Source organism: Panulirus ornatus, chromosome 16 (assembly GCF_036320965.1).
Source record: "Panulirus ornatus isolate Po-2019 chromosome 16, ASM3632096v1, whole genome shotgun sequence".
Lineage (NCBI taxonomy): Eukaryota > Metazoa > Arthropoda > Malacostraca > Decapoda > Palinuridae > Panulirus > Panulirus ornatus.
Genome location: NC_092239.1, coordinates 18166793 through 18183319, shown reverse-complemented (window position 1 = coordinate 18183319; position 16527 = coordinate 18166793). Strand labels below are relative to the sequence as shown.

The 16527-nt window shown below is 41.1% G+C and overlaps 1 protein-coding gene across 12 annotated transcripts in view; it reads left to right on the top strand.

The window, feature by feature from the left end:
* The window catches only part of Ldh (Lactate dehydrogenase), a 114662-nt gene that overhangs the window by 39267 nt on the left and 58868 nt on the right, over nt 1-16527 (top strand). For all 12 annotated transcript variants that reach the window (XM_071671385.1, XM_071671375.1, XM_071671376.1 and 9 more), the window contains 4 exons: nt 3938-4157; nt 4434-4633; nt 4896-5069; nt 15439-15556. In XM_071671385.1, coding sequence (XP_071527486.1) covers nt 3943-4157; nt 4434-4633; nt 4896-5069; nt 15439-15556 — 707 coding nt within the window. In that variant the 5' untranslated portion in view covers nt 3938-3942. The remainder of the gene's footprint in view (nt 1-3937; nt 4158-4433; nt 4634-4895; nt 5070-15438; nt 15557-16527) is intronic.

Below are 16527 nucleotides of genomic sequence, written 5' to 3'. Positions count from 1 at the left end.
CAGAAGCTGGTGACTGAGTTTGGTAAAGTGTGTGAAAGAAGAAAGTTAAGAGTAAATGTGAATAAGAGCAAGGTTATTCGGTACAGTAGGGTTGAGGGTCAAGTCAATTGGGAGGTAAGTTTGAATGGAGAAAAACTGGAGGAAGTAAAGTGTTTTAGATATCTGGGAGTGGATCTGGCAGCGGATGGAACCATGGAAGCGGAAGTGGATCATAGGGTGGGGGAGGGGGCGAAAATCCTGGGAGCCTTGAAGAATGTGTGGAAGTCGAGAACATTATCTCGGAAAGCAAAAATAGGTATGTTTGAAGGAATAGTGGTTCCAACAATGTTGTATGGTTGCGAGGCGTGGGCTATGGATAGAGTTGTGCGCAGGAGGATGGATGTGCTGGAAATGAGATGTTTGAGGACAATGTGTGGTGTGAGGTGGTTTGATTGAGTAAGTAATGTAAGGGTAAGAGAGATGTGTGGAAATAAAAAGAGCGTGGTTGAGAGAGCAGAAGAGGGTGTTTTGAAATGGTTTGGGCACATGGAGAGAATGAGTGAGGAAAGATTGACCAAGAGGATATAAGTGTCGGAGGTGGAGGGAACGAGGAGAAGTGGGAGACCAAATTAGGGTGGAAAGATGGAGTGAAAAAGATTTTGTGTGATCGGGGCCTGAACATGCAGGAGGGTGAAAGGAGGGCAAGGAATAGAGTGAATTGGATCGATGTGGTATACCGGGGTTGACGTGCTGTCAGTGGATTGAATTAGGGCACATGAAGCGTCTGGGGTAAACCATGGAAAGCTGTGTAGGTATGTATATTTGCGTGTGTGGACGTATGTATATACATGTGTATGGGGGTGGGTTGGGCCATTTCTTTCGTCTGTTTCCTTGTGCTACCTCGCAAACGCGGGAGACAGCGACAAAGCAAAAAAAAAAAAAAAATATATGAGCAAGGTTATTAGGTACAATAGGGTTGAGGGTCAAGTCAATTGGGAGGTAAGTTTGAATGGAGAAAAACTGGAGGATGTGAAGTGTTTTAGATATCTGGGAGTGGATCTGGCAGCAGATGGAACCATGGAAGCGGAAGTGAATCATAGGGCGGGGGAAGGTGTGAAAATTCTGGGAGCCTTGAAGAATGTTTGGAAGTCGAGAACATTATCTCTGAAAGCAAAAATGGGTATGTTTGAAGGAATAGTGGTTCCAACAATGTTGTATGGTTGCGAGGTATGGGCTATGGATAGAGTTGTGCGCAGGAGGGTGGATATGCTGGAATTGAGATGTTTGAGGATAATATGTGGTGTGAGGTTGTTTGATTGAGTAAGTAATAATAGGGTAAAAGAGATGTGTGGTAATAAAAAGAGTGTGGTTGAGAGAGCAGAAGAGGTTGTTTTGAAATGGTTTGGTCACATGGAGAGAATGAGTGAGGAAAGATTGACCAAGAGGATATATGTGTCAGAGGTGGAGGGAACAAGAAGTGGGAGACCAAGCAAGCATTCTGCCAACCCTCAGGCACCTCACCATGAGTCATACATACATTAAATAACCTTAACAACCACTGCAATACCATCCAAACCTGCTGCCTTGCTGGCTTTCATCTTCCACAAAGCTATTACTACCTCTTCTCTGTTTACCAAATCATTCTCCCTAACCCTTTCAGTTTGCACACCACCTCGACCAAAACACCCTATATCTGTCACTCTGTCATCAAACACATTCAACAAACCTTCACTCCATCTCCTTCTCACACTACCACTACTTGTTATCACCTCCCCATCAGCCCCCTTCACTGATGTTCCCATTTGTTCCCTTGTCTTATGCACTTTATTTACCTCCTTCCAAAAGATCTTTTTATTCTCCTTAAAATTTAGTGATGCTCTCTCACCCCAACTCTCATTTGCCCTCTTTTTCACCTCTTGCACCTTTCTCTTGACCTCCTGCCTCTTTCTTTTATACAGCTCCCAGTCATTTGCATTATTTCCCTGCAAAAATCGTCCCGATGCCTCTCTCTTCTCATTCACTAACAATCTTACTACTTCGTCCCACCACTCACTACCCTTTCTAATCTCCCAACCTCCCACACTTCTCATGCCACAAGCATCTTTTCCCCAAGCCATCCCTGCTTCCCTAAGTACATCCCATTCCTCCCCCACTCCCCTCATGTCCTTTATTCCCAGCTTTTTCCATTCTGTACTCAGTCTCTCCTGGTACTTCCTCACACAAGTCTCCTTCCCAAGCTCACTTGCTCTCACCACTCTATTCACCCCAACATTCTCTCTTGTGTTCTGAAAACCTCTACAATCCTTCACTTTTGCCTGCACAAAATAATGATCAGACATTCCTCCAGTTGCACCTCTCAGCACATTAACATCCAAAAGTCTCTCTTTTGTGCGCCTATCAATTAACACATAGTCCAATAATGCTCTCTTGCCATCTCTCCTACTTACATATGTACACTTATGTATATCTCTCTTTTTAAACCAGGTATTCCCAATCACCAGTCCTTTTTCAGCACATAAATCTAAAAGCTCTTCACCATTTCCATTTACAATATTGAACATCCCATGTACACCAATTATTCCCTCAACTGCCGCATTACTCACCTTTGCATTCAAAAAACCCATCACTGTAACCCTGTCTTGTGCATCAAAACTACTAACACACTCACTCAGATGCTCCCAAAACACTTGCCTCTCATGCCCAGGTGCATATGCACCAATAATCACCCATCTCTCTCCATCCACTTTCAGTTTTACCTATATCAATCTAGAGTCTACTTTCTTACACTCTATCACATACTCCCAACACTCCTATTTCAGGAGTAGTGCTACTCCTTCCCTTGCTCTTGTCCTCTCACTAACCCCCGACTTTACTCCCAAGACATTCCCAAACCACTCTTCCCCTTTACCCTTGAGCTTCGTTTCACTCAGAGCCAAAACATCTAGGTTCCTTTCCTCAAACATATTACCTATCTCTCCTTTTTTGTCATCTTGGTTACATCCACACACATTTAGCCAAACCAATCTGAGCCTTCAAGGAGGATGATCACTCCCCGCGTGACTCCTTCTTCTGTTTCCCCCTTTAGAAAGTTAAAATACAAGGAGGGGAGGGTTTCTAGCCCCCTTCTCCCGTCCCCTTTAGTCGCCTATTATATATATATTTTGAGCGATTGGGGCCTGAACATGCAGGAGGGAGAAAGGCGTGCAAAGAATAGAGTGAATTGGAGCGATGTGGTATACCGGGGTCGACGTGCTGTCATTGGATTGAACAAGGATATGTGAAGCGTCTAGGGTAAACCATGGAAAGTTTTGTGGGGCCTGGATGTGGAAAGGGAGCTGTGGTTTCGGTGCTTTATACATGACAGCTAGAGACTGAGTGTGAACGAATGTGGCCTTCGTTGCCTTTTTCTAGCGCTACCTTGCGCATGTGTGGGGGGGGGGGTGTCATTTCATGTGTGGCAGGGTGGCGACGGGAATGAATAAAGGCAGCAAGTATGAGAGACAGATGTATTGAGTCCCTAGAAAAGGAGTGAAGCCATTAACATTAGTCACTATTGTCTTACTGTGGCCTCCAGGTATCTCCATTGAGTCATCCTTTGTTTAGCTTGTCTATGGCCAGCCAACAGAGCCTGTAGTGCACATGAAACATTGATGGGAAATGAAGCTATTAGACTGACTTCCAGAGCACCCTGTTAGTAGTATTACGTTAATGTCTATAGCACCATCAATAGGGTTCATTTTTGAATTAGTATGTGGTTGGAGGCAAGATTTGAAACATTTCATATTATCAGACTGGACTGTTCTGCTCAGAAAGGATACTGAAAAATTTACATATTGGTTTGACCACATTTGTATAACATGTCCTGTTAATTCCTTTGCAGTTCTTTTCAGTATTTCCTTATCTTAAACTGAGGTCATATTAGACAGTTGTTGATGTACATTCTTTTCCATAACAACAGGCACGATGTCTATTCCAAAGCAACTGATGGAGGAGGTCCAACCTGCCTTGACCACATCAGGTGGCAAGGTAACAGTGGTTGGTGTGGGTCAAGTGGGAATGGCTTGTGCTTTCTCTCTTTTGACCCAGCATATCTGCTCAGAACTAGCCCTTGTTGATGTGGCTGCTGACAAGCTACGAGGAGAGATGTTGGATCTGCAGCATGGACTGACATTCCTTAGGTTTGTTGTGGCACATTATTTTCCATTGTTATACATATTTTGTTAAAGAAATAATTCATTTTGTTGAATATTGGTCTTGTTCTATATTAATAATTCTTTTTAAGATTGTTCATTGTTGATACAAATCATACACATCAAAAAGTTAAAATAGGATTATTGTTGCTTGGTGTTATAGATATATCATCACCTTTTTCTGTTTTTCATGTGAAATTACTAACAAATCTGATGTATCCTTCGTCATGCAATTGTTGTTATAATTTGTTTATTTTTCCTTAGGAATGTAAAGATTGAGGCAAGCACAGATTTTTCTGTGACAGCTGGTTCCCGTTTGTGCATTGTAACTGCTGGTGCTCGACAGCGGGAGGGAGAGTCTCGCCTTTCTCTTGTGCAGCGTAATGTTGACATTTTCAAGGGCATCATTCCTAATCTTGTCAAGTATTCCCCCAACTGCATTCTTCTGATTGTGTCCAATCCTGGTATGCTTGTGAAGACTGTCCCAAATTGTTTAATTGCATTATTGTCATAAAATCTTTGAGATTCAAAACTTTGGCTACTTTTCCATATCTTTGAGATGGATCTAGAGAAGGTTATCTGTTACATTCAAGCACTTTGAAAAAAAATTATTGATAATTTACAGTATTATTGGAATAAGAAAAAAAGTCATATACATAACTGTAATTTTGGTTATTGTAAGTACTTCCTATTATTGCATACTCAAGCACAGCACTTCCCTTTCAGTGGATATTTTGACCTATGTTGCATGGAAGCTTTCTGGACTTCCTAAGAGTCGAATCATAGGTTCTGGCACCAACCTTGATTCATCAAGATTCCGCTTCCATCTGTCTCAGAAACTCAATGTTGCTCCTTCTTCTTGTCATGGTTGGATCATTGGTGAACATGGAGATTCTTCAGGTATTATATCTGTTTCACTTCTTTTGATTTTTGTTATCTTTCTCTATCAATTATGCTAACTTCAATTTTCCAGCAAGGCTGAATCTACTCCATAAACCTTAATCATTTCATATCTCCATACATGCTTACATACAAAAATACTCATGCAAATGAGTGGGAGATGAATAAAAGAAAGAGGCAGGAGGTCAAGAGAAAGGTGCAAGAGGTGAAAAAGAGGGCAAATGAGAGTTGGGGTGAGAGAGTATCATTAAATTTTAGGGAGAATAAAAAGATGTTTTGGGAGGAGGTAAATAAAGTGCGTAAGACAAGGGAACAAATGGGAACTTCAGTGAAGGGGGCAAATGAGGAGGTGATAACAAGTAGTGGTGATGTGAGAAGGAGATGGAGTGAGTATTTTGAAGGTTTGTTGAATGTGTTTGATGGTAGAGTGGCAGATGTCGGGTGTTTTGGTCGAGGTGGTGTGCAAAGTGAGAGGGTTAGGGAAAATGATTGGGTAAACAGAGAAGAGGTGGTAAAAGCTTTGCGGAAGATGAAAGCCGGCAAAGCAGTGGGTTTGGATGGTATTACAGTGGAATTTATTAAAAATGGAGGTGACTGTATTGTTGACTGGTTGGTAAGGTTATTTAATGTATGTATGATTCATGGTGTGGTGTACCGGGGTTGACGTGCTGTCGGTGGATTGAATCAGGGCATGTGAAGCGTCTGGGGTGAACCATGGAAAGCTGTGTAGGTATGTATATTTGCGTGTGTGGACGTATGTATATACATGTGTATGGGGGTGGGTTGGGCCATTTCTTTCGTCTGTTTCCTTGCGCTACCTCGCAGACGCGGGAGACAGCGACAAAGTATAAAAAAAAAAGAAAAAAAAAAAATGATTCATGGTGAGGTGCCTGAGGATTGGCGGAATGCTTGCATAGTGCCATTGTACAAAGGCACAAAGGGAGTGAGTGCTCAAATTACAGAGCTATAAGTTTGAGTATTCCTGGTAAATTATATGGGAGGGTATTGATTAAGAGGGTGAAGGCATGTACAGAGTATCAGATTGGGGAAGAGCAGTGTGGTTTCAGAAGTGGTAGAGGATGCGTGGATCAGGTGTTTGCTTTGAAGAATGTATGTGAGAAATACTTAGAAAAGCTAATGGATTTGTATGTAGCATTTATGGATCTGGAGAAGGCATATGATAGAGTTGATAGAGATGCTCTGTGGAAGGTATTAAGAATATATGGTGTGGGAGGCAAGTTGTTAGAAGCAGTGAAAAGTTTTTATCGAGGATGTAAGGCATGTGTACGTGTAGGAAGAGAAGAAAGTGATTGGTTCTCATTGAATGTAGGTTTGTGGCAGGGGTGATAGAGATGCTCTGTGGAAGGTATTAAGAATATATGGTGTGGGAGGCAAGTTGTTAGAAGCAGTGAAAAGTTTTTATCGAGGATATAAGGCATGTTTACGTGTAGGAAGAGAGGAAAGTGATTGGTTCTCATTGAATGTAGGTTTGTGGCAGGGGTTTGTGATGTCTCCATGGTTGTTTAATTTGTTTATGGATGGGGTTGTTAGGGAGGTGAATGCAAGAGTTTTGGAAAGAGGGGCAAGTATGCAGTCTGTTGGGGATGAGAGAGCTTGGGAAGTGAGTCAGTTGTTGTTCGCTGATGATACAGCACTGGTGGCTGATTCATGTGAGAAACTGCAGAAGCTGGTGACTGAGTTTGGTAAAGTGTGTGAAAGAAGAAAGTTAAGAGTAAATGTGAATAAGAGCAAGGTTATTAGGTACAGAAGGGTTACGGGACAAGTCAACTGGGAGGTAAGTTTGATTGTAGAAAAACTGGAGGAAGTAAAGTGTTTTAGATATCTGAGAGTGGATCTGGCAGCAGATGGAACCATGGAAGCAGAAGTGAATCATAGGGTGGGGGTGGGGGTGAGAATTCTGGGAGCCTTGAAGAATGTTTGGAAGTTGAGAACATTATTTTGGAAAGCAAAAATGGGTATGTTTGAAGGAATAGTGGTTCCAACAATGTTGTATGTTGTGAGGCATGGGCTATGGATAGAGTTGTGCGCAGGAGGGTAGATGTGCTGGAAATGAGATGTTTCAGGACAATATGAGGTGTGAGGTGGTTTGATCGAGTAAGTAATAATAGGGTAAAAGAGATGTGTGGAAATAAAAAGAGTGTGGTTGAGAGAGCAGAAGAGGGTGTTTTGAAATGGTTTGGTCACATGGAGAGAATGAGTGAGGAAAGATTGACCAAGAGGATATATGTGTCAGAGGTGGAGGAAACGAGATGTGGGAGACCAAATTGGAGGAGGAAAGATGGAGTGAAAAAGATTTTGATTGATCGGGGCCTGAACATGCAGGAGGGTGAAAGGCGTGCAAGGAATAGAGTGAATTGGAACGATGTGGTATACCGGGGTCGACGTGCTGTCAATGGATTGAACTAGGGCATGTGAAGCGTCTGGGGTAAACTATGGAAAGTTCTGTGGGGCCTGGATGTGGAAAGTCAGCTGTGGTTTCGGTGCATTATTACATGACAGCTAGAGACTGAGTGTGAATGAATGGGGCCTTTGTTGTCTTTTCCTAGCGCTACCTCGCACACATGAGGGGGGAGGGGGTTGTTATTCCATGTGTGGCGAGGTGGCGATGGGAATAAATAAAGGCAGACAGTATGAATTATGTATATGTGTATATATGTATATGTCTGTGTGTGTATATATATGTATACATCGAGATGTATAGGTATGTATATTTGCATGTGTGTATGTGTATGTATATACATGTGTATGTGGGTGGGTTGGACCATTCTTTCGTCTGTTTCCTTGCGCGACCTCGCTAATGTGGGAGACAGCGACAAAGCAAAATAAATATATAAATAAAATATAATAATAATAATAATAATAATATCATTAGCTTCTCTGATCTTTTAAGGTTGTTCTGCTTCAGTAGGAGGGTAAAGAGTGTACTACAGAGAATTAAGTGTCCCTGCTCTTTAACCAACATATTAAGATTGGACAGGGGACAGTTTGGAAAATTTATTTCCATTGTAAAGAGCTACATGTATGACTTTTGCTCCATCCCATGGGGATAAAGTTAAAGTTTAATAGTGTTCTGTTAGATCTGGTTTACATGGTAATTAAGTTTTAAGTGTTTTGATAGTCCTTGGGTGACTATGTCAGATTTTAATGGTAAAATTGTTAAAGGGTTTGAGATCATTAATTTTCTACTTTTATCCTCTGACATCCACATGCTGTTTTTGTTCCTTAAACATTAGACATTTTGGTACCCTTAAAGATGTTTTTATCCTTACAGAAAATGATAAACAACATAAAAATAAACTTAGCCTTGAAATACCCAAAGAGAGGTTACTGCGACAAAGCTGTCAGAGTTAAGTGTGGACATTAACTGAATGATTATCATTTTGCTTTTATGTAATGTGGTGAACATAACTGAATGATTATCATTTTGCTTTTATGTCCATATATACAAAACAAACAGACTACATACTCACCCATCTTTCCAAAACCCTTGCATTTACCTCCCTAACCACCCCATACATAAACAAATTATACAACCATGGGTACATCACACACCTCTGCAGCAGACTGATCTTCACTGGAAACCAATCACTCTCCTCTCTTCCTACTCTTACACATGCCTTACATACCATGATAAAAACTTTTCACTGCTTCTAGGAGCTTACCTTCCACACCATATACTCTTAAGACCTTCCACAAAGCATCTCTATCAACCATGCCTTCTCCAGATCCATAAATGCTACATACAACTCCCTTGGTTCTTCTAAGTATTTCTCACACACATTATTCATAACAAACACCTGATCCACACATCCTCTACCTCTTCTGAAACCACACTGCTCCTCCCAAATCTGATGCTCTGTACATGACTTCACCCTCTCAATCAATACCCTCCCATACAATATGCCAGGAATAATCAACAAACTTATGCCTTTTTACAATGGCACTATATATGCATTCTGCCAATCCTCAGGCACTTCACCATGATCCATGCATACACTGAATATCCTTACCAACAAATCAACAACACAGTCACATCCTTTCTTAAATTCTACTGGAACACCATCCACACCTGCCACCTTGCTAGATTTCATCTTCCACAAGACTTTCACTGCCTCTTCTCTCTTAACCAAACCATTCTTCCTGACCCTCACCACCCCGACCAAAACATCCTACATCTGCCTCTGTATCATCAAACTCATTCAGCAAACCTTTAAAATACTCAATCCATCTACTTTTCACTTCATCACTACCTGTTATCACTTCCCCCTTGTTCCCTTCACTGATGTTCCCATATGTTCTCCTGTCTTTAGCATGTAATTTACCGCCTTCCAAAACATCTTTATATTCTCCCTAAAGTTTAATGATAACTCTCTCACCCCAACTCTCATTTGCCCTTTTTTCAACCCTTGCACCTTCCTCTGACCTCCTGCTGCTTTCTTTTATACATATCCTTCCTTGTATGTCGTCCAAATGCCTCTCTTTTCTCTTTCACTAACAACTTTACTTCTTCATCCCACCACTCCCTATCTTTTCTAATCTGCCCACCTCCCACCCTTCTGATGCCACATGCATCTTTTACACATGCTATCACTGCTTCCCTGAATACATCCCATTCCTTGCCCACTCCCCTCACATTATTTGCTCTCACCTTTTGTCATTCTACACAGTCTCTCCTGGTACTTCCTCACACAGATCTCCTTTCCAAGCTCACTTACTCTCACCACTCTCTTCTCCCCAACATTTTCTCTTCTTTTTTGAAAATCCTTACAAATCTTCACCTTCACCTCCACAAGATAGCGATCAGACATGTCTCGAGCTGCCCCTCTCAGCACAGTAACATCCAAAGGTCTCTCTGTTACACCCCTTTCAGTTAACGCATAATCCAATAATACCCTTTGACTCACATATGTATACTTATGTATATCTCTCCTGGGGATAGGGGAGAAAGAATACTTCCCATGCATTCCTCACGTGTTGTAGAAGGCAACTAAAGGGGACAGGAGTGGGGGGCTGGAGACCCTTCCCTCCTTGTATTTTAACTTTCTAAAAGGGGAAACAGAAGAAGGAGTCACGCAGGGAGTGCTCATCCCCCTCGAAGGCTCAGATTGGGGTGTCTAAATGTATGTGGATGTAACCAAGATGAGAAAAAAGGAGAGATAGGTAGTATGTTTGAGGAAAGGAACCTGGATGTTTTGGCTCTGAGTGAAACGAAGCTCAAGGGTAAAGGGGAAGAGTGGTTTGGGAATGTCTTGGGAGTAAAGTCAGGGGTTAGTGAGAGGACAAGAGCAAGGGAAGGAGTAGCACTACTCCTGAAATAGGAGTGTTGGGAGTATGTGATAGAGTGTAAGAAAGTAGACTCTAGATTGATATGGGTAAAACTGAAAGTGGATGGAGAGAGATGGGTGATTATTGGTGCATATGCACCTGGGCATGAGATGAAAGATAATGAGAGGCAGGTGTTTTGGAAGCAGCTGAGTGAACGTGTTAGTAGTTTTGATGCATGAGACCTGGATATAGTGATGGGTGATTTGAATGCAAAGGTGAGTAATGTGGCAGTTGAGGGAATAATTGGTGTACATGGGGTGTTCAGTGTTGTAAATGGAAATGGTGAAGAGCTTGTAGATTTATGTGCTGAAAAAGGACTGGCGATTGGGAATACCTGGTTTAAAAAAGAGATATACATAAGTATATGTATGTAAGTAGGAGAGATGGCCAGAGAGCGTTATTGGATTACGTGTTAATTGATAGGCATGTGAGAGAGACTTTTGGATGTTAATGTGCTGAGAGGTGCAACTAGAAGGATGTCTGATCATTATTTTGTGGAGGCGAAGGTGAAGATTTGTAGAGGTTTTCAGAAAAGAAGAAAGAATGTTGGGGTGAAAAGAGTGGTGAGAGTAAGTGAGCTTGGGAAGGAGACTTGTGTGAGGAAGTACCAGGAGAGACTGAGTACAGAATGGAAAAAGGTGAGAACAAAGGACATAAGGGGAGTGGGGGAGGAAGGGGATGTATTTAGGGAAGCAGTGATGGCTTGCGTAAAAGATGCTTGTCGCATGAGAAGCGTGGGAGGTGGGCAGATTAGAAAGGGTAGTGAGTGGTGGGATGAAGAAGTAAGATTATTAGTGAAAGAGAAGAGAAAGGCATTAGGACAATTTTTGCAGGGAAATAATGCAAAGACTGGGAGATGTATAAAAGAAAGAGGCAGGAGGTCAAGAGAAAGGTGCAAGAGGTGAAAAAGAGGGCAAATAAGAGTTGGGGTGAGAGTATCATTAGATTTTAGGGAGAATAAAAATCTGTTTTGGAAGGAGGTAAATAAAGTGCATAAGGCAAGGGAACAAATGGGAACTTCAGTGAAGGGAGCTAATGGGAAGGTGATAACAAGTAGTGGTGATGTGAGAAGGAGATGGAGTGAGTATTCTGAAGGTTTGTTGAATGTGTTTGATGATAGAGTGGCAGATATAGGGTGTTTTGGTCGAGGTGGTGTGCAAAGTGAAAGGGCTAAGGAAAAAGATTTGGTAAACAGAGAATAGGTGGTAAAAGCTTTGCAGAAGATGAAAGCCAGCAAGGCAGCGGGTTTGGATGGTATTGCAGTGGAATTTATTAAAAAAAGGGGGTGACTGTATTGTTGACTGGTTGGTAAGGTTATTTAATGTATGATTCATGGTGAGGTGCCTGAGGATTGGTGGAATACTTGCATAGTGCCATTGTACAAAGGCAAAGGGGATAAAAGTGAGTGCTCAAATTAGAGGTATAAGTTTGTTGAGTATTCCTGGAAAATTATATGGAAGGGTATTGATTGAGAGAGTGAAGGCATGTACAGAGCATCAAATTGGGGAAGAGCAGTGTGGTTTCAGAAGTGGTAGAGGATGTGTGGATCAGGTATTTGCTTAGAAGAATGTATGTGAGAAATACCTAGAAAAGCTAATGGATTTGTATGTAGCATTTATGGATCTGGAGAAGGCATATGATAGAGTTGATAGAGGTGCTCTGTGGAAGGTATTAAGAATATATGGTGTGGGAGGCAAGTTGTTTGAAGCAGTGAAAAGTTTTTATTGAGGATGTAAGGCATGTGTACCTGTAGGAAGAGAGGAAAGTGTTTGGTTCTCAGTGAATGTAGGTTTGCGGCAGGGGTGTGTGATGTCCTCATGGTTGTTTAATTTGTTTATGGATGGGGTTGTTAGGGAGGTGAATGCAAGAGTTTTGGAAAGAGGGGCAGGTATGCAGTCTGTTGTGGATGAAAGAGCTTGGGAAGTGAGTTAGTTGTTGTTCACTGATGATACAGTGCTGGTGGCTGATTCATGTGAGAAATTGCAGAAGCTGGTGACTGAGTTTGGTGAAGCATGTGAAAGAAGAAAGCTGAGAGTAAATGTGAATAAGAGCAAGGTTATTAGGTACAATAGGGTTGAGGGACAAGTCAACTGGGAGGTAAGTTTAAATGGAGAAAAACTGGAGGAGGTGAAGTGTTTTAGATATCTGGGAGTGGGTTTGGCAGTGGATGGAACCATGGAAGCGGAAGTGAATCATAAGGTGGGGGAGGCAGTGAAAGTTCTGGGAGTGTTGAAGAATGTGTGGAAGTCGAGAACATCATCTCGGAAAGCAAAAATGGGTATGTCTGAAGGAATAGTGGTTCCAACAATGTTATATGGTTGCGAGGCATGGGCTAAGGATAGAGTTGTGTGGAGGAGGGTGGATGTGCTGGAAATGAGATGTTTGAGGACAATATGTGGTGTGAGGTGGTTTGATCGAGTAAGTAATAATAGGGTAAGAGAGATGCGTGGTAATAGAAAGAGTGTGGTTGAAATAGCAGAAGAGGGTGTTTTGAAATGGTTTGGTCACATGGAGAGAATGAGTGAGGAAAGATTGAACAAGAGGATATATGTATCAGAGGTGGAGGGAACGAGGAGAAGTGGGATACCAAATTGGAGGTGGAAAGATGGAGTGAAAACGATTTTGAGTGATCGGGGCCTGAACATGCAGGAAGGTGAAGGTGTGCAAGGAATAGAGTGTATTGGAACGATGTGGTATACCAGGGTCGACATGCTGTCAGTGGATTGAACTAGGGCATGTGAAGTGTCTGGGGTGAACTATGGAAAGTTCTGTGGGGCCTGGATGTGGAAAGGAAGCTGTGGTTTCGGTGCATTATACATGACAGCTAGGGACTGAGTGTGAATGAATGTGGCCTTTGTTGTCTTTTCCTAGCGCAACCTTGCGCACATGAGGGGGAAGGGGGTTGTTATTTCATGTGGGGTGGGGTGGCGATGGGAATGAATAAAGGCAGACAGTATGAACTATGTACATGTGTATATATGTGTATGTCTGTGTGTGTATATATATATATGTATATGTTGAGATGTATAGGTATGTATATTTGCGTGTGTGGACGTGTATGTATATACATGTGTTTGTGGGTGGGTTGGGCCATTCTTTTGTCTGTTTCCTTGCGCTTCCTCGCTAACGCAGGAGACATAAGGAAAATAAATAAATATCTCTCCTTTTAAACCAGCTATTCCTAATCAGAAATCTTTTTTTCAGCATACAAATCTGCAAGGTCTTCACCATTTCCATTCACAACACTGAATACCCCATGTACACCAATTATACCCTCAACTGCCACATTACTCACCTTCACATTTAAATAACCCATCACTAATACCCAGTCTCATGCACCAAAGCTGCTGATACACACACTCAAGTGCTCCTAAAACACTTGCTTCTCATGATCTTTTTTCTCACAGCCAGGTGCATAAGCACCAATAATTACCCATCTCTCTCCATCCACTTTCAGTTTTACCTGTATCAATCCAGAATTTAGTTTCTTACACTCTGTCATACACTCCCACAACTCTTGCTTCAGGAGTAGTGCTACTCCTTCCTTAGCTCTTGTCCTCTCATCCACCCTTGACTTTACTGATAAGACTTTTTGAAACCATTCTTCTCCTTCACCCTTGAACTTTGTTTCACTCAGAGCCAGAACATCTAGGTTTCTTTCCTCAAACATATTACCTTTCTCTCCTTTTTTCTCATTTTGATTATATCCATACTCATTTAGACACCCTAATCTGAGCCTTCGAGGAGGATGCGCTCTCCCAGCTTCACTCCTTCTGTTTCCCCCTTTAGAAATTGAAATACCAACCTCCAAGTATGAATAAATAGCTTACCCCTGCCTCACATTTCTCTAACCTCTATTCACAGATCCCCCACCCCAACAAGTACTACACAAACAAAACCCATACACACTTAAATAATCATACAAGCTCTAAACAACAGACCTACCAACTCAGCCTTAAATTCCAACCACACTCTCCAAACAAACACAAGTCACATTCTCTTGCTCATTCTTTGTACATCACCCATCACTACAAACACCATCACAATATATACCAAGACTCCTTATGCCCTCAATGCAACTATCATAAAGAAGACACTGAGCATTTACCACTCAGTTACCCTGCACTCATTGGACACATACGCATACATAGCATCACAATGAATGACCTGTGGTTGTGATGGGTGGATGTGCTGCATGAGCCTTATAAGGATAAAAGGGACTCCTTGTGTAGGAATTAAGTAAGAAGTAAATAAGTATGTAAGTGTATATCAGCAGAAATTGGCAAATATGACAACACCAGTACAAAGTGTACACTTCCCTTCCCTGTCAAGTGTGCATGGTAACAGAGCATGATTGTCCTTTTACAGGATTCAGCTCTCAAATGCACCCCCTTCTCACCCCTAATCTAGAATGCTGTCTTGAATTTGTGGCAGGAATTCTCATTGTGAAGACCACTGTATGCGGTCAGTGATGACAAGGCAGATGTTAAAGGGTTAAAACCAGGAATATCAATAGAATATTTCTGTATCTTTCTGCATAAAGTATGATATTTTCAAGGATACACTGGTAACAAACAATGATATCAAGGAATTTTGAACTCCAATTTAGCTGTCATATGAGTTGACAAGCTCTTTATTCTACACCATAATGATTTGAAAATGGCAATGGAATGGCAATTCAACTTTTTTTAATATTTAGCAGGTGAGAGGTATTAGCAGATGTGAGAAGAATGACTAAGAGGTGCAAACTGAGGAGAAAAGAAAGGTTAATTGGAGTATTGATTATATTGCAACTGAAAATGTATAAAGCAAACAAATAAGTAGGATTGAAGTTTTTACACTTAATAAGAAAAAAAATCCTAAAGGAGGATTTTGTTTCTGACAGCCCTGAATTTCATGCACAGTAGTAACTTTCAAAGACTGATTGAGCTGTACAGTAAACTGACCAATAGAAATGTTCCTCCGACTGGTTGAAGATACTGTATGTTAAAGATGAAACCTAACATTATGTTTTTTATTTCAGTACCCGTATGGTCAGGTGTGAATGTTGCAGGAGTGCGGCTGCGTGATCTGAACCCACTTGTGGGTACCCCAGAGGATCCAGACAAATACAATGAAATGCATAAAGAAGTTGTCAACAGGTATTTACTTAAACTTTTTATACTGACCTCCTCCCCCTACCCCATTAATTTTCATACTGCTGTTAGTGTCCATATTAGAATAGGGAATTTTACCATTATTGTATTCAAGCAAAAGTGAATTTTCAAACAGCTTACTTCTCTATCATTTACCTCAAAAGATTTATAAGTTAAGCCACTTACCAAAAGCTTTATGGGATGAGCTCAAATATTTTTTTCTTGATTTATCATTAAACTCACATGCTTAGCATTTACTGATCTAAATTGCATTAGCTATTATTTACTTAGAAATTCAGTTTTCGTATTTTATTTTCAAAAACTGTAAAGTGGAGCCTCATTTAGTGGCTGAGTTCTGGCAGAAATTGAAGTTGCTAAGCGGGTGAATCTTCAACTGTTTTTTCTGGTTAAGGTGTTTGGTCCTTAAGTGATATCTACAACATTCATAATCTAATTTTTTGTCATGATTGCCAATTGTAGGATTATGATGTTCTAGATAAGAAATTTTGTGTCCCTCTGATTAGTTTTAAACAACGGGGCTCATTTCATAATCTATCAAGGCCCGTAAGATAAAAGCAGATGTGATAAATAGTCTAGAAAATAAAGAACAGGAAGTCCATGATCAACATTAGTTGTGTATACTTGAAAAATGCTACTTCATTCAAAGTAATAGTATTCAGATCAGATTTTGCCATAGCTGCTGTGTTGTATATTATAGTTGCATTCTTTGACAACAGATGAGAAACACACTCTTTGGACAGATGAGGCCTAAAACTTTTCTAACTGATTAGAAAAACAATAAAAACACACTGAAACAGTAGAATAAATGTAAGTAAAAGGCTCCATTGCTAAAGTATTTCCTGACTCTTCATTTCCTTTGAGAAACTCATTGCTTTCTCCTCGGTCAAAGGCACACCTGTACTCACAGGCATCCAACATTGATGCTGATCCTCCAGCCCTCCACTGTATTGTGCTTA